General features: G+C 42.9%; 1 protein-coding gene across 1 annotated transcript; it reads right to left on the reverse strand.

The window, feature by feature from the left end:
* Window positions 1–1,606: 1,606 nt before the first annotated feature.
* Window positions 1,607–12,013, reverse strand: CNIH1 (cornichon family member 1). The gene is made up of 5 exons (XM_065402380.1): window positions 11,857–12,013; window positions 8,338–8,406; window positions 4,840–4,952; window positions 3,415–3,558; window positions 1,607–2,496 (listed from the first exon to the last, which is right to left on the reverse strand). Exons 1-5 carry the CDS (start codon window positions 11,935–11,937, stop codon window positions 2,469–2,471), a joined length of 435 nt encoding a protein of 144 aa, XP_065258452.1. The 5' UTR covers window positions 11,938–12,013; the 3' UTR covers window positions 1,607–2,468.
* Between the last annotated feature and the right edge of the window lie 5,365 nt (window positions 12,014–17,378).

Here is a 17,378-nt window from a genome sequence, read left to right on the forward strand (position 1 = left end):
CTGTTAGTTTTTACTAGCCAAATCCAATCCACAACTTCTCATGCCACAGAAGTCTGACCCTATTTCTTTTATGAAGACTTCTAAAGTTTCAGAGAACATTCTCTAAGTTAGATTAACCTAGACACTTCCATTTCATTTATTTGTCCATGCTGAGAAGCATATTGAATGATGAGTTCAAACCAAAATTTTGGCTGCAAGTTCACTCTTGGAAAGTTCAGAGTTGGATATGATTGCAAGCCCTCTTAGTCAGGAATATTCTGATTCAAGATGATTTGAGCCCCCACCTCTAATTTAGATCTTTAAAGACTTACATGGTTTAGGCTGTAGCTACTTGAGAGAGACACGCACACTGCACCAGCCAAGAGCAGATAAATACAGTGCTCCAACTTTTGGATGATTGGGGGCTGGCGGCAGAACTCTTAGCGAAGGCATCTCAATACTAGATTTCATGGTCTGATAGTTTGTTAATCTACAGGGTACAGTGCAAAAAAGTGTCACAACAATTTAATTAGATACTTTAGGAAACAGTTTGAAAACAGAAGCTGTCAAGCCACAGCGGGAAGAACTTTTGAAAGCCATGACAGCTTGAACGCCATAAAAGCAAAAATATTAACTTTCATCTATTGCTGTGGGATGCAACACTTTCCTTGCAGCTCAGCAGCTTGTCAAATTCATTTTTTAAAGTAGGCAAAGGGTGGAGAGAGAAATAGGGAAATCCGCTTTAATCCTTTTTGAAGAGTGCTAACTATGATCCTGAAAGTGTACATAATTTAAAGCTCCAATTTCAAACCGTGGTTCTGGGGAAAAGACTATACAAATTAATCATACTTCATTAGAATGGCTCAATGGAATTCTCAATTATGTACAGTTTGGGGTACATTATTCCTTATGAAAATAGAAAAGAATTTTTTTTTAACTCTACAGCTATTTCTATCCCATGGAGGAAAACACATATTTGCAACAAAAGCATGCCATATGATAAAGACACTTCAAACTAAGAAGCTATTGGATTTTAATTTCATGGAGTTTGTATCTATTCTGTCAGTTGTCTCCTTTGATTTGGCTAAGGCAAATCATTATCCACATAGAAAATTTTCTAAGAGTGCTCAGATTCCTTTATTCCAGAACTGAAGGCCAATCTGCATTGAATCCAAAAATCTGGTCCATATCAGAAGGGTCAAATACCAATCTATGTAAACACATTTTACCAAAGCCAGAGACACTATCTGCACCACCACACACCTTCCTCAAGGCAAACATTTCACCATTCTTAAACTAGTTTAAGTGGGAAAGATTTCTAAACTTCTGAAGCTAAACTAACCAGTAGCTCATAGCAAGAGGAATTACAATGCAGTTCTATCAATGCATATCTATTTCCACTCCCCTCCCCCCACTAAAAACTATTAACATAGGGACCAACTGAAAGTACAGGAAACAAGATCAGAACCCTTGTTAGTGTCTAACAGTTCTGTGTAAGTATCTCTTTCCCAGATATAGCCCATCTCAATATGAATTTTAATAGTAATGCTACTGTCATTTATGAATTAAGCAGTTAAGTACAGCAAATAAACTTACTTTTTTTAAAAAACAAGGCACTGGAAAAAAATGAACATTTCTGAATTTGAGATTTTTATTTATTCCACTAAGGAACAGCAGGGCAGTTTCTCAATCTCACTGTGTCTTGGAAATGTCTTTAGTGTGACTTGTAAACCCATAGGAGCAGTATTTTTACCACTGGATTTGATCAATCTTGCATTATTAGCCAATTGGTTAATAAGACTGTTGCACAAACATTTAAAAATAAAATCTTTTAAATTCATTCCTTCACAGACAACTCAATGTTTCCTATCACAATAACTTATGCTTGAAAATTAAAGCAAGGATATTTAGTGTTTGGTGGAAATATGGGAAGTTTCAGAACCATGCATACACAGGGAAAGATACCCAAATATAAAAAACAGAACTACTCTTTCTACACGGGTATCCGTGAAGATATCTGCAGAGAAAATACATGAAGCTTTCAGTCCTTCAGAAGCACTTTATAGCTACAGCTGATTTATAGTTAAATGGAGTTTCAAAAGTCCAAAGTGAGCCACTATAAGGTCCTGTAAACAAAAAATTCTAGGATACTAAGGACAGGCAGTAATTAATAACTACTTGAAGAGTTATGGCTGTTCCTTATGGAGCGCAAAGTCAAAACTGTTCAAAACCAGAGAATCATTTAATATCAACTTACACTTAAAAAGAATTAATTTCAACGTCCCAGTAAAATATACGAAAACAGTCTTTCCACAAGTATAAAGTGTGGAAACATTTTAAAAATAGGGGAGTCATTTTTTTTTCCTAATGCAACTGTGATCATCAGATTCCATAATTTAATCTTGGTAACAGATTCTTGTTGGAAAGAATCCTTTTGTTTTGTGGCTTTTGCATGCACTTAACTGGAACCAAGTTTGCAGAGTGTCTTCTTAAGAGCTCACCAAAACATAAATCATGCTAGAAAAGAAAAGAAAAATTTAAAATGTACTAAATTTAGATGCAATAGTTTGATTAGATAAGTTAACAGTGTTATGCATTTCATTATATTATGCACAGATTCATTCCCCACTGAAAAAGAGCAGACACACAGATTGTGTCATTACAATAAAATACTGATAGTTCACCATGACTTTTTAAAAGCCAGGTTAAGGCATTAAAAATGAACCCGTGAACAGAAGTGTCATGTATATAACACTCTGGACACTGGGATCAAGTGGCAGTAACAACAGGCAGTCTTGCATAGGCTCAAACACACTATATGCATATATATCGGAAGAAGTTTTTTTAATCATGTTTTTCCTAATCTTTTTGTATGATCACATGAAGAAACGCTGACACATCAGTTGTAACCTGACTGTCAAAGTCAGTCTATGCAATGTATTGGTAATAGTACTATATCAGTACATTATCACCAGCTGTTGCTTCCCACATCCCCCCTTTTTAGAGAGTTTGACTTTGTGTTTACAGCTTCTGTATCTTCTCACCCATGACCACCATTCTACTAGCAAACTTCAATGAAACCCAAATTTTAAAACAAAAGTCACTTCTTTTAAAATATTAAAATTTCACCCATATTAAAATCCCAATATTTTATAATAAAAATTAAAAGGTTGGGATTTTTTGGTTCTTTGGTTCAGCTGTATTGCTAAATTGTGATCCAGACTTTGGGGGGGAGGGCGGGTTGTTGTTTTTAAAAATATATAGAGAGAGACATTACATCCCAGGCTAAGTGTCTGAAATATTTTTACACATTAAGATAAAAATGTCAGGGCACTGTCTTTTTTTTTTTTTTTTTTTTTAAGAAAAGTTTCATATACATATAAATTTTCCCTCTGGGTTGAGCTCAAACAAAAAGTTTCAGACTAAGAAACTTACCCATATAGGTAGTAAAAAAATGATAGGAGGTAAAATGCTAGTTTGCACCATCCTTCCTTCTGACAATATGCTAAAATATCTGCATTCATGATGGTTGTAGGATCATAAAGACCTGGTCCACTCATCACAGGTCTGCTCATATACCTGGAAAAGACAAATTAGGTTAGCAGTTAAGTTTGGAAAAGAAAGCTATGGGAAAAGTAGGTTCCCCCACCCCCAAAAAACAAAATAGAAATGTGCATAAAGAACCATGCATCTTTAACTGCACTAAACATTTGCTCCATCCAGCAATTAAACCATGAGAGTAAAGTCTGAGACCCCAACCTAAGGCCTTGCCTGTATGGGGATGGATCACTTGATGATTGCCTGTTCTGTTCATTCCTTCTGAAGCACCTGGCATTGGGCACTGTTGGAAAACAGGACAGTGGGCTAGATGGACCATTGGTCTGACCCAATATGGCCGTTCTTATGGGCTTATGGTGGTTTTTTGCACTGTAGCTGCACTGCACCAGCATAGTTTATCTCAACTTCAAATCATATTACATTATAGATGGTGCTATACCAAGGGTGGGCACGACAACCCTTTAAAATAGGATGTAGGATCTAAGGCACCATATTACAGGCTTAAAGAACTGGAAAAGGTGCAGAAGAGAGCAACATGGGAGAGAACCAAACGTAATTTGTATGGTAAAATACTTAGGATGGTTTTGATAACTTCAGCACCATTTAAAACGTACTGCAGTACTCCCATTCTTGCTTATCAAGTTGGAAGAAACATTCCTTTTCAAAAATAAAAGGAAAATAGTCTTTTTTACTTTTTTATAACTGTTGCGTAAGATTTTCACCATCTTATCACAATGGGCCTTTATGCTTTATTGCTGAAGAAATGGGACAGTTAAACATCACAAAAGGACAGTAAGTTATAATTAAGGCTACGATTTTGTCACGGAGGTCGCGGAAGTCATGGAATCCGACGGAGGTTGCAGAAGACACGGAATCCATGACTTCCAAAGACCCCTGTGACTTCAGCCCTGGTGGCTGGGAGCTGCAGGGTCCCGCCGCCTCCCGCAGCGGCAGGGAGCTGTTAGGTACCCCTGCTGCCTGCCCCCATGCTCCAGGCCACCACTGCAGGGCGGAGGGACCACCCCGCAGCTCCCCACCGCTGGGGAAGGGGTATGGAGACCCTAGAGATCTGAGCTCCCACACATTGTGGGGGCCCCAGAGCTCCCAGCCACCCCGCAGCTGCCACTCCCTTCCCATTTTAGCATGGATATTTTTAGTAAGTCAGGGACAGGTCACGGGCTTCTGTGAATTTTTCTTTATTGCCCATGATCTGTCCATGACTTTTACTAAAAATATCCATGACAAAATCTTAGCCTTAGTTATAATTAACATGAGTAGAGAAATCAAACTTATCAATATTACCTCCAAATATGGTAAGCCAACAAAGGCATATTGAGACCCAGTGTAAGCCACTCTGCTGCACAGAGAAACATAACACAGAAGAATGCATGGATGAGGTACTCTGGAAGTACAAGCTGAAAAAGAAAAATATGCATCAGAACATGTAATTAAACAACATACAGCTTGGTTTGAATTTCTATTTATAAGGTAAATTATTGGTAAAAATTCCAAACTACTATATAGAGAAAAACACTCAAATGGGCAAGTAAACTGCAGAAAGTGAAAACAGCAACTGGCAGAATACACCCTGATATTTACAGAAAAGTTTATGTATAATCATGAATACCCAAGAAAATTTACAAGCTGGAATGCTCAGATTATGGAAGCTTTTATTACTTAATTAGCTACGTGCACTGTGAACAGCTTCCACATTTTTTACAACATACCTCTGTGACATAAGAGTAGAGCATCGAGCTATTTCTGCATATGCCCCACATAGACATATCCATGGGAAAAGTAATCCCTAACCGTTTTTATGCAAGAGTTTGTTTTGTATTTTACTATTTTTCAAGCTTTGAACTTGATACACTATATATGTGCAGTATTTATTAAAACAGACTATTACCAAAACCTTATTTCTGGTGCAAAGCTTTATTAGATAAAAGGAGCATCAACATTGTTAAGCACACCAATATGCACAAATACAAGCAATATGCTTTCTGCAATGTAGGAGGGAACAACAGTAAAATGCACATACAATTTGTGGCATATTAGCCAGTTCCATTTTCCTTTGTACAAGACCTTTCAAATACTTAACACCTGCCTTCTTTTTAACATTGTGCTTTCCAGCAGAAGCGTACAGAGGTAATGCTGATTACTCTCAGATTACTGAGAGCATAAAATACCAGGTACCCTGCTAGTGCTATTAAGAGATAAGCAGTATAGAAACATATGTAGATTAAATGTAGGTGAAATACCAGAAAAATCAAGAAAACCCCATGCTCATCACAAAAGTAAAATCCTTCAAAGGCATATATACCAGAAAGAATCGTATCACCTACTCTTTTGAATTATACAATTCTCCCCAAAAGTTCATCCATACATTTGAAATGCTCACAGGATAAATATCTACAAGCTGTTTCATGTAAAATTATTCAATTGCTACTACATATTTCAATCAAGGGTTTATCATAAACTAAAGATTTACCGGTAAGTTAAATTACTAAGGAGTCTACTCTCCAAGTGAAGCACACACAAGACAACTCTTATTCTTTGACTTTGCCCAATTTGTGTATCTAGGATGACTGCCTCAGAATGTATTTTGCAGTTTTCTTTCAGTTAATACTGTCTAAAAGCAAATATTTGTTTTAAACACCTAAAAAGGTCTAACTAGAAATCTATAAACTAGAAGCAAACAGAGTTTTGTTCCCAATGCACATTCTAATACATTGTCTCTTTAAATGACTATTGTCAAACAAAACCAACTTACATCAACACAAACCCAAGTCATCAACTTTCTTTACATTTGTAAAACAATTACTCTTCTTGTCTAGATCATTCTTGTATACTCACCATATGTAACTTTTAGATGTTATTCCAATTATTTAAACTAAAAAAAAGTCTGACCACCAAGCAAGACCTGTTTGCTAGACCTGAAATCTACAAAAATTAAGACTAACCATGTCTCAAAGCATTCATTTCCCTTCCATCTAGGTTTTTGTGTTCTGCCCCCACAGCAGAGTATCAGACTGCCTTTTAAGTATTTAAAACTATGTTATCTTTCTTCATTTCCAGCCTACACGAGAACTAGCTTGATTAGTTTACAGGTCACCATGCATTTTTCCCTAAAGGCTAGGAAGGAAGAAATATTATTTCTAAATACTCAAGAGAAGCTTGGATACTGTTGTGATGGGGGCCGCATACGGAGAGGGAGATGCTAAGCATTATGTGAACCAAAAATGGTACTCTAGAGAAGTATTTACCTTTCATGACTAAAAATGTTCTCCCCTAGAATTTAAACTTCAAGACAATGGATCATGTCCCTTCATGTATTTGTAAAGCATCATGTGCATTTACCATACTCTTCAACAAGTAACGATCGCAAATTCACCTTTTCATGACTAATCTAACTCCACTAGCATAGTAAATACCACGATCAAGATTTTCAATTTACACAAAGCTATCATATAACACCTCATTCAGGTATATTAACATTAGGTTAATAAAATATTTGTTTTGAACATGCACATTATAACAACCTTTTATTAAATTTGTGATAAGATCATAATGCATAAATGTAATGAGTATTTGCCTTCCCCCATACTGTTGCAGAAATGACTGTAAAACAGACTGAGTTGGGGAAACTGTTAGATGCACAGCTATTCAGGCACCACTTTCCAAGATGCAATCTCTCCACTCACCCACCCCCACGCTGCAAAGCTCTCTGGCTGGCTAAGACACATTCTTTTTCAGCTTTGAATTCAGTCTCCATTGGTGTGATTCTACTTAATTCTGCAGAACACCATGATTTACAGCGCAGCCTTCCAGAGGCATACTTCACTGCTGTGCTGCCCTATGTTTTTATCTCAATCTGGCCACTCCAAGTCAAAATGAAAGGGATGGTGAATGGGCAAAGACATATTGCGTTACTGAAAATACCTACTTTCTAACATCCATAATATTATTTGTCTGTCAAAGACACAAGCAAGCTAAAAGTGCTTGAGGCACAGCATTAACAAATAGGAATATAATTAAGAGTTGTGTCCAAGAGTACACAGTATTCTGAAAGAACACTGGGGATATCCTTGGGAAGCCAACCTCCACCCCGGAAATTGTACAGCCAGATCAGAATTAACACCCCCCCCCCTTTTTTTTTTTTAAACAAACTAGTCTCCTAGATTCTGAACATCAGAAAGTTCAGTGAACCTGGCTTGAGAGATGATACCATTTATTGTATATCTTCAGTTGCTGTGACTGTTCAATAGATTTTAGGCATATAACAGTTTTCCCCCACTTCAGTGGGTAAGCAAGCAAACTTATTTTGCACAAAATATGAAAGTTCATGAAGTTATTATAAACCTGAACAAACAAAACAGGCAGATGAGCAAGCACACTGAACAAAACATCTTAATAGTAATACAAATGTTCCTAACAAAATGAAAGTAAAAGTGGGATTAAAACATTAAACTAAAAAGCAGTACACACCTTTAATGCAATTTTGACTCTTTTAATCTTTTTGACCTTTTCAACTGTCTTTGTGCCGAAAATGTAAAAAGCAGATTGAAAGAATGTTAGTAGGACAGCTGACAAGATCATCAGCAGATTAATAATAGTCAGAATATTCAAGATTGAAAGTAAAGAAGAATCAGATAAAGAATTCTGTCTAGAAGTTCTATCAAATATACTAGACATTACCAGCAGAACAGAATGTTTAATGGCCTTTTTGATTAAATCAAGATAATAGCAACAAAAATTATTTATAAATTTATGCAAAGAGGAATTCTTTATCATGTAACTTACAGGATTGAGTGTATTACATTGGTCTATGGGATTCTTGTAATCAGTCTTCAGCTCATCAAATGCTATAATCTAGAATAAAATTGGAACAGTTAGGACTCTTCAGTTAAAAAGCAATAAAAAACATCTCACCACAAAATATCATTTATTGGTACAGAGCCATAAGTGCTACGAACACAATCTTAGTACGGTCGTTTTACTCATGTAAAAGAAATAATTCCATAAACTAAATCACCTAGAGCAACAAAGTATTTGAAACAGGTCTGCTTTGGTTTAAAAAACATTCAAGCACATTTAAATTAGCTTCAGATTATTCTAGACATTTTATATACTCACAATGCTCTGGCATTACATCTTTGCATTTCATTCCCTTTTCCCCCCACCATGCAGAGGAGTTATATAGTGTCATTGCAAATAGCATTCAGTCCCACAGAATATATCCATGGTGCATAAAAAAAAACCAGGAGGTTGCACACATGACACACTTCCTCTGTGCTGAGTGCTTGTCACTAATGCCAGCCAGTTAATTAAAAGGAAGTGATCGGAGTCTTTGAAGAGGCTGAATGGATGTTATCTTCACGGTCAGAGTGTGAGATGGCAGGCAAGGGAGATATAGTCAAGAACATCTTTTAATGACAGAACTTTTACCATACACTGATGCTTAGGAAGAGGTGAACCTGCCAGGGTGAAATAGAGTCAAACCCATTTTTGTAAAATGGATACCATGGCACCAAACAAGACCAAACAGGTAATTTATAAACAAAAAAGCAAGAACCATAGAAAAATAAGTATGAGAACCAAAACATCAAGTAATCAGTACTATCAGTATCCTTTATATTCAATGTAAACTAGAACATGTCTACATAGCATCCTTTAAGTTACAATAAAAAGCTTATTAAATAACTACAAAGCAAAAATTGAAACTGAACAAATCTGAATATATTCTATACTCACACACACTATTCATGCTGGGGAGAAGCACTTAACACACATTTTAATTTATTTCCTCCCTCAGATCCAATGGTACTTCCTGGTTTGCTTAAAGCTGCCCGAGGATGTATCTTTGTGGCATCACTCAGATTATATGAGACTTCTGGTAACAGGGATGTCCCACAATGATGCATCCTGGGACAGATTCAGCAGTGGATTAATGGAGAAGAAAATTATAAAATATTGGTTAAAATACTCAGAAAAAAAATCATCAGTTTATCTGGTACACATCTAAATAGGTATCTTAGCAACTGCAGGGACCAAAACTTTTTTCTTTAATTTAAAAAAAAATAATAATAACCCTTAAAATTCTGCTGATATTAATGGCTTAGTCCTCCAAGCTCATCAAGGAAAATATCATCTTTTAATTTATCTTCAAAAAATCCACTCATTCACTTATGAAGTTCATTCCTAAAGATGATCTATCACTGCTTCTCTCCAAGAGCAGGCATCTCATAGCCACCTGAAACTAGGTTTCCTAAGGTTCCACCATTAGTCTTTTCCCCTCTGTGGCAGTAGAAAATCCAAGACCTCAAATAATAAGTAATATTTACTCAGGATTTACATTTTAAAAACCACAGGGGGAAAAAAGCTCACTTTTTCCATTAATTACAAAACTTATTTGACTTGAGACTGAAACATTTTAAACACGTATTCCTTCACATAAAACACCAATATTTAAAAATATAAGACGCCCACATTTTCAACAAAAATGTTTAATAAAACAAACCCAGTTTGCATTAGCCTTTGAAAATTCTACTCATCCACAGGTGAATACTGTCAGTTTTGCATCATTAAGGTAATGATAAGCAAGCAGGTTACGTATCTGGACTGGTGAGTTTTCAGGACAATTTTGCAAAGCTGGTTTACACCAACAGGAAGTTACTAAACATATCTGATCAATTATTTTACACGTGCCATTTCAAATATACACAAAATAGGGCACTATTCCTCAAATCAATAATCCCTAAGCACATCCAGCCATGGCCAAAGGTCACATGCAACTGGGTGCAATTCTGCATGGTGCAGAGTTGGGCTGGGGTGGGGACCACGGTTAGCAATGGCAGAGCGGTCAAATCTTTGCCCCCACCCCGTGTGCACACAGGTGGGATGGAGCTGGCTCTCTGAGAGTAGCAATGGGGCAGGGGGAAGGTGGTTAGATCTCTGCCCCCACCCCTGTGAATACACGGAGATGTGGAGATGGCTGGGGAGGGGAGTTGGATTTCTCTCTCTCTCTCTCCCCCCCCCCCCCCCAATTGGGAGTAGAGATGGCTCTGGGAGGTCAGAAATAGGGACAGGTCAATCTCTGTTCCCACCCCTAGCAGTGAAGAGGGTGGAGATGGTGCGGGGGGGGCCTCAATGAAAGAACAGTTACATCTCTACCCCCACCCCTGAGTGCAGGGGGGGAGGTGAAATGGCTCAGGGATGGGTGGGCAGCAATGTGGGGGTGGGTTGATCTCTGCCCCCATTCCTGTGAGTGCAGGGGGGGGGAGATGGCTCGGGGGAATAAGAATGTGGGGGCCATTACATCTCTGCCCCCACCCTATGAATGTGAGAGGGGAGATGGCTGGGGGGGAGACAACAACAGGGGGGCGGTTAGATCTCTGACCCCCCACCCCTATGAGCGTGGGGGATGGCTCGGGGGGGCAGCAATAGGGGGCGGTTAGATGTGCCCCCCCACCCCTGTGAGCACGGGGGATGGCTCCGGGGGCAGCAATAGGGGGCGGTTAGATGTGGCCCCCCCACCCCTGTGAGCGCGGGGGAGGCAGCAATAGGGGGTGGTTAGATGTGCCCCCCAACCCCTGTGAGCAAGGGGGCAGCAATAGGGGGCGGTTAGATCTCTGCCCCCCCACCCCTGTGAGCAAGGGGGATGGCGAGGGGGGCAGCAATAGGGGGCGGTTAGATCTGCCCCCCCACCCCTGTGAGCGCGGGGGATGGCTGGGGGGGGCAGCAATAGGGGGCGGTTAGATCTCTGCCCCCCCCATGTGAGCACGGGGGATGGCGGGGGGGCAGCAATAGGGGGTGGTTAGATCTGTGCCCCCCACCCCTGTGAGCGCGCGGGGGATGGCTCAGGGGGGGCAGCAATAGGGGGCGGTTAGATCTGTGCCCCCCCACCCCTGTGAGCGCGCGGGGGGTGGCTCAGGGGGGGCAGCAATAGGGGGCGGTTAGATCTGTGCCCCCCCCCGTGAGCGCGGGGGATGGCTCGGGGGGGGCAGCAATAGGGGGCGGTTAGATCTCTGCCCCCCCCCCCCGCCCCTGTGAGCGCGGGGGATGGCGGGGGGGGGCAGCAATAGGGGGCGGTTAGATCTGCCCCCCCCCCCTGTGAGCGCGGGTCTGGAGACGGCTCGGGGGGGGGGGCACTCTGCAGCTCTCACACACACACCCCGGGGCCGGGAAGCGACCCGGCCACAATGGGAGGCAACAAACGGCGCCCGGGCTCTCCGCGGCCGCCGCCGCCGCCCCGCGGGCAGGGATGAGCCGAGCCCCGCCCCGCGCCCGCTCCCGCTCCGGGCGCCCCGGCCCGGCACTCACATGCCAGATGGCGAAGAAGATGAGGGCGGCGGTGAGCAGCAGCGCCAGCATGTAGCAGAAGGCGGCGAAGGTGAAGGCCATGGCGGCGAGAGCGGGCCGCGCGGCCAGCGGGGCAGCAGGAGCGCGGGGGATGCCGGGCCGGATCGCGGCCGAGGCCGGGCCCGGGATGCAGCAGCGCAGGCGCACTGAGGAACCGCCGGCACCGCCCCGGCTCCTTAGTCCCGCCGTCTGAGCAAAAAGCGCGCCACAGCGACCCCTGGCGGCGCCCGCCGGCGCTGCGCCTGCGCGGGGCATCCCTGTCAGCCCCCTGCAGGGATATGGGGAGCACAGTCCCCCCACTCTACCCAGGGACATCAGCACCCAGCCCTCTGCAGGAGTATGGGGGAGCATGGAGTTCCCCTAATGGGACATCAACACCTGTCTGGCCAATCTAGATCTAAATCTGTCTTGTCAGTTGTTCCTTTGTTGTTGAAAAGCTAGCTGTGTGCGTTTCCCATTTACCACCTATTTCAGTAACAAATATATAGCAATACTTCATAACCTCACATACGCTAGTAGAGACAATTCAACAGGATATTAGTGTTCAACAGATCAAGACTTTTTAAATGGTACCTCACAAGGCATGCATTGTACAAAGCATATCATAATCATATTACAGTAGTGAATATGGGGGTTCCAGGGTGCTATTTTGAGGTACAGAGTGTCTCAACCTCCCATCTGCCCTCTATAGTAGGTGATGGTCCCCCCCCCCTCATCTTTTACTTTTCTAGAAGGAGGAGATTGGTCTGTGGTCCAGATATCAACAGATGAGAGTTTTATTCTCGAGCTGGCAATGATTTAACTACATTGCCATGGAATTAATCCATCTGTGCCTCAGTTTCTCCATCTGTCAAATGGGGGTCTGAACAGGAATATTGTGAGATGTAATTAGCAAATTTTTGTAAAATGTTGTGTAATCCCCAGGTGAAAGATGCTATCAGAGTGCAAAATGTCATTATACTGCCCACGATTTGGTTGTAATGGCTCAGAGAAAATTTGCAATACACATGGTGAGGCTGATACAGACTTTAAGTTAGGACCCCCACCACCATCACCTGCATCATCAGCAGGGTTTCAACCTTGGGACCTTTAAGCACAAGCATCTACCCCTTTTTTAGATGGTAGCAATAGTAAGCTATTATCTTCTAGTGGACCAGCCACTTGAGGGGGACAAAACACACTTTGCTAGTGTGTTTAATTTACAAGATGCTTTTAATATAATCAAAACCCAATCCTCTCCAATTCTGTTTTTAATTTTATTTAGTGTCAAGGTGGCATTTACAAAGGTGCTGGCTTTCTATCCCTGGAGGCTACAGCCCAAAGCTGGCCACAGAATGCATCAAGGGAAGCAACAGTTTTAAGCTTATCCACACAGCAAGCAATGCCTGCACACAGTGATTGGCCTTGCTGCTGAGACTAGCATGTAGTCAGTCCCTTGTCTAGAACTAACATCCCAAATCCAAGTAGGATGCACTTTGAGTTTAATCCTGTACCAGTGAAGTCAAAAGGAGTTTTGTCATTGACTTCAGTGGGAGCAGGAGCAGATCCTTTGACCTAAATATTTTTTTTTAAATCCTCCTACAAAGGAGCATATGGTGTGTATGATTTAGAGCTATGCATAATTTTGTATGACAGACAAAACATTCTGCTCTGCTTTCTCTTAAAATGGAGCTTTGGCCTGCATTTTTCACACACACGACCTTTATTTCCTTAATTTTTGAAATGAAGATTATTCATCGACTCCTGTATTTAATTTTTCTAAAATAATTTACATAAAACCATTTTGTAAGCACAGGGAGACTCCAAGACAGGAATGGGCCACATCGGGTACAGAAATTGTATGGAGGGCCGGGTAGGGAAGGCTGGGGGAGGCTATGCCGCCTCAAACAGTGAGGCGTGGCCTGGCCCCTGCCCCCTATCCAGCCCCCCCGAACCTCCACCCCACCCCGACTGCCCCCCGGCACTCCTGCATCCTATCCAAATACCCCTGCTCTCTGCCCCCGACCATCCCCGTGGGACACTCATCCCCTATCCAATCCCCCCTGCTCCTCACCCCCTGACCATCCCCGGGACCCCCGGCTCCTATCCAACCCTCCCTGCTCTCCCCGCCCCACGTTACCTGTGGGGTGGGGGAAAGGGGGGCTCAGTCCTTTCCCTGTGCGTTTCCCCTGCGCGTTTGGCTGCTCTCCCTGGCAGTCGGGCAGGGCTCGCTCCCTGTCTGGGCTTGGCTGCTGGGGACAGGGGCCAAGCATGCTGGGGATGGAGGGGGGCCCTGGTTTGCTCTCCCCCTGTCCCCGGCAGCAGGGTCCAGGCTCCTTGACCGCCCCCCTGCAGCCTCTCTGGAACTCCCCCTGCTCTCCACCCCCTGACCGCGCCACGCTGCCCAGGCACTGGGGGAACTGTGACTGTGAGGGAGGCAGGGAGCGAGGGGAGCAGAAAGGGAGGGGCCAAGGGCTAGCCTCCGCCCCGCTCACCGCGCTGCCGGGGAGTTGGGCTGGCTCTTCCGCAAGCCTGTCCTGACACCGCTCCCTGGCAGGAGCTCGGGGGCCAAAGGGAAGGGTCCTGTGGCCAGGACCGCCAAGAGCGGGTTCGGGCCCCAGTGAAAAAAAAAATTTGGGCCCCCCAGCAAGGGCACACCGGCTAAACAGGGCCGGGGAAGCCGGGCCCTGGAAGCCGGGCCCTGGGCCCCCTTCCGCACCGCCGGGCCCCGGTAATTTGTACCGGCTTCCCCCCTCCCCCTCGTCGGCCCTGCCTGTGGGCCAGATGTGGCCCGCAGGCCGTAGTTTGCCCCCCTCTGCTCCAAGAGGACATGTAACACAATTGGACACAAAACTGAGCAAAGTGAAACTGACAAGTAAGAAAAACATCACCAAAAGTGTTACATTTTGAACACAAGTATCAGAGGGGTAGCCCTGTTCTTCTGTTAGTCTCAAAGGTGCCACAGGACCCTCTGTTGCATTTTGAACACAGAATTTAGCCTAAAGTTCTGAAGTTAGATAACAAAAACCCAGTTCTTGTTGAATAAACCCAAGACTGAGACAAGGAAGACAGACATACAATGAAAATAAATACAGTGACGCAGCAGATAAGATGTTATAAGATTAGCATACTGTGGCTGGAAAAGGGTAAGATGGAGAAGAGGCCAGTTAAGAACTATGAAAGACTCTGAGGAAAAGTTTTGTACAATCCAAAATCAATATAATTTGGGATTTACTCAAAGGAAACAGCAACTACAAGAGAATGAGAAAACAAATAGTTGGAGGGGAACTTCAGATGTTTTCCTGCTATATCAATCATATGCAAGTAATTTCAATTAAAAAAATAGTATTTAATAAAACAGAAGCCTGGCTAGCAGCTTCACAATAATTCTTCCAGACAAATATAGCCAGTATCAACACTTTCCATCAAATCAAGAACAAGGTCTGAATAATAAATATAATAATAATACTTTGCATTTACATAGCCCCTTCTGTCTGAGGCTCCCAAGATAATTTTGCCAAAATGACTTAACCTTCACAATACCACTGTATGTACCCCAGTAGGCGTCAGCATAACACATTATAAAAGCTTTATCGTGCCTGCATCCCTTGGTAGGGGAGACACTAGGATGAGGGTCACTAGTGATGAGGAGGAAGGTGATGGTGATGATGAAGGCTAGCACTAACACTTCAGGTTTTTCCACAAGGCCCAGGGTAAGTAATGCAAATACTATGAGTTCCTTATTAGTCTCACTGTTCTTGTGTGTGTATTGTTAGTTCGGGTAATAAAGATAAATTATTCTAGAATGAGCTCTGGGTAGTAGGCATCTGGTTAAAGTAACCCATAATTATAGATCAGGAGTGGGACTCAGGTGATGTGGAAACTGGATGGAAAAAAAATCAGTAAAAACTGAGCACGTGTGTGTGTGAGAGAGAGAGAGAGAAAACCATCTGGTGGTGCAAGGGTTGATGAACGGCGTGGTGGGGGGAGGTGAGAAAGGGATAGGAAGCAAGAGATGTATCAATATTCTGAGCCGTGAGAGAGGCATATGTAATTGATGGCTATTATGGTGCCAGGAGGAGTGTTTTTTGCTTAGGGAATATCACTTGTATTAATGGCTGACACAGCACATTTGTGTGGGAGCCCCTTCTTGAAATATTGGCAATCCATCACTACCATTCTCTGTAGCAGTGTGTCTGGTTGCCTGTGTGTGCTTGCGAAGAATGTGCTGCTGAACTTTCATTCCCATCCATAATGACAGGTTTCAGAGTAGCAGCCGTGTTAGTCTGTATCCTCAAAAATAACAGGAGTACTTGTGGCACCTTAGAGACTAACAGGATCTGTGCACAGCTGATTGCTTTGAGATACTGGTAGCGATTTTAAGTGAGTTTTAAGTGTGGTGGCTGGAGAACAGACAAAGTGGTTACTGGTTTGTTATTTTCTGTTTGCTTATTTCGGGAAAGGAAATTAGGGACAGAAAAGGAAGCAAAATAAGTAAGAATGAAGATCAAAAGAAGCTAAAACTACACAAGTTGCAAATTGCCCAGAAAGACTGAACAATGGGCGCTGGAAATGTCTCTGTTAACTAAGAAGCCCCTGAGCTGAGTACATCTCAGTTTCAGTGAACTGCAGATGGGTGTGGCCCAACCTCTGTCTGTGCTGAAGCTGACTGGAGTGTCTAACCTAGCAAGACAGGAGGGGAGGGGTGCCTGTTCTGGCAGGAAAATTTGTTAGTCTCTAAGGTGCCACAAGTACTCCTGTTATTCCCATCCAGTAACTCATTGCACATGTGGCTTATTTCATGCTGCCATGTTCCTTGGTTAGGCATTAATCTCTTTGTCAGCATACCAGACTCATGCCCCTTACTTCCGCTGGGAGTGTAATCACTGTGGCCTACCATGAGCTGTCAGGCTGGTACGAACATACCAGCAAAGCCATTTGATTGACCGCCTCCCTATTCCAAACTGCTCTCCCCAGGCAGCTGGAGGGTTCATTCCCATCAGAAGAGGCAACAGGAGGTGAAGCAACAGTGGATGCATGCAGGGCTATTGTATGTGGTGATGTAGGGGAATAAGAAGTTTTAGGTCTGGTCTACAATACAGAGTTAGGTCAACATAAGCTGCCTTGCATTGACCTAATTGGCAGTGTCTACACTTAAATTTAACTTCCACCGACAAATGCCCCACTACGCCTACTCAAAAACTCCACCTCCACAAGCGACATAGAATCAAGGTCGATATCGTGTCAGTGTAGACGCTGTGTTGCTTATGTTGACTGCTACAGGCTTTCAGTAGCTGTCCCTCAATGCCCCACACTGACAGTACAATCAACACAAGCACGTCTGGTGAGGACGCACACCACCAACTCAAGGAGCAAAGTGTAGACATGCACAAGTGATGTAATTACTGTGGCGGCTACATGCTGACGTAAGTTAGGTCAACTTAATTTTGTAGTGTAGATAGGGTGACCAGACAGCAAATGTGAAAAATCGGGACGGGGTGGGG

The sequence above is a fragment of the Emys orbicularis genome, chromosome 4 (assembly GCF_028017835.1).
Source record: "Emys orbicularis isolate rEmyOrb1 chromosome 4, rEmyOrb1.hap1, whole genome shotgun sequence".
In the NCBI taxonomy this organism is placed as follows: domain Eukaryota; kingdom Metazoa; phylum Chordata; order Testudines; family Emydidae; genus Emys; species Emys orbicularis.

Bases quoted from the DNA above. Each gene is read 5' to 3' on its own strand.
- CNIH1 (XM_065402380.1), bottom strand. From the start codon at position 11,937: ATGGCCTTCACCTTCGCCGCCTTCTGCTACATGCTGGCGCTGCTGCTC. The intron at 8,407-11,856 runs GTGAGTGCCGGG...ATTTTATTCTAG, and splicing joins TCTTCTTCGCCATCTGGCAT to ATTATAGCATTTGATGAGCT. The intron at 2,497-3,414 runs GTAAGTTTCTTA...TTTCTTTTCTAG, and splicing joins TTTTTTTACTACCTATATGG to CATGATTTATGTTTTGGTGA.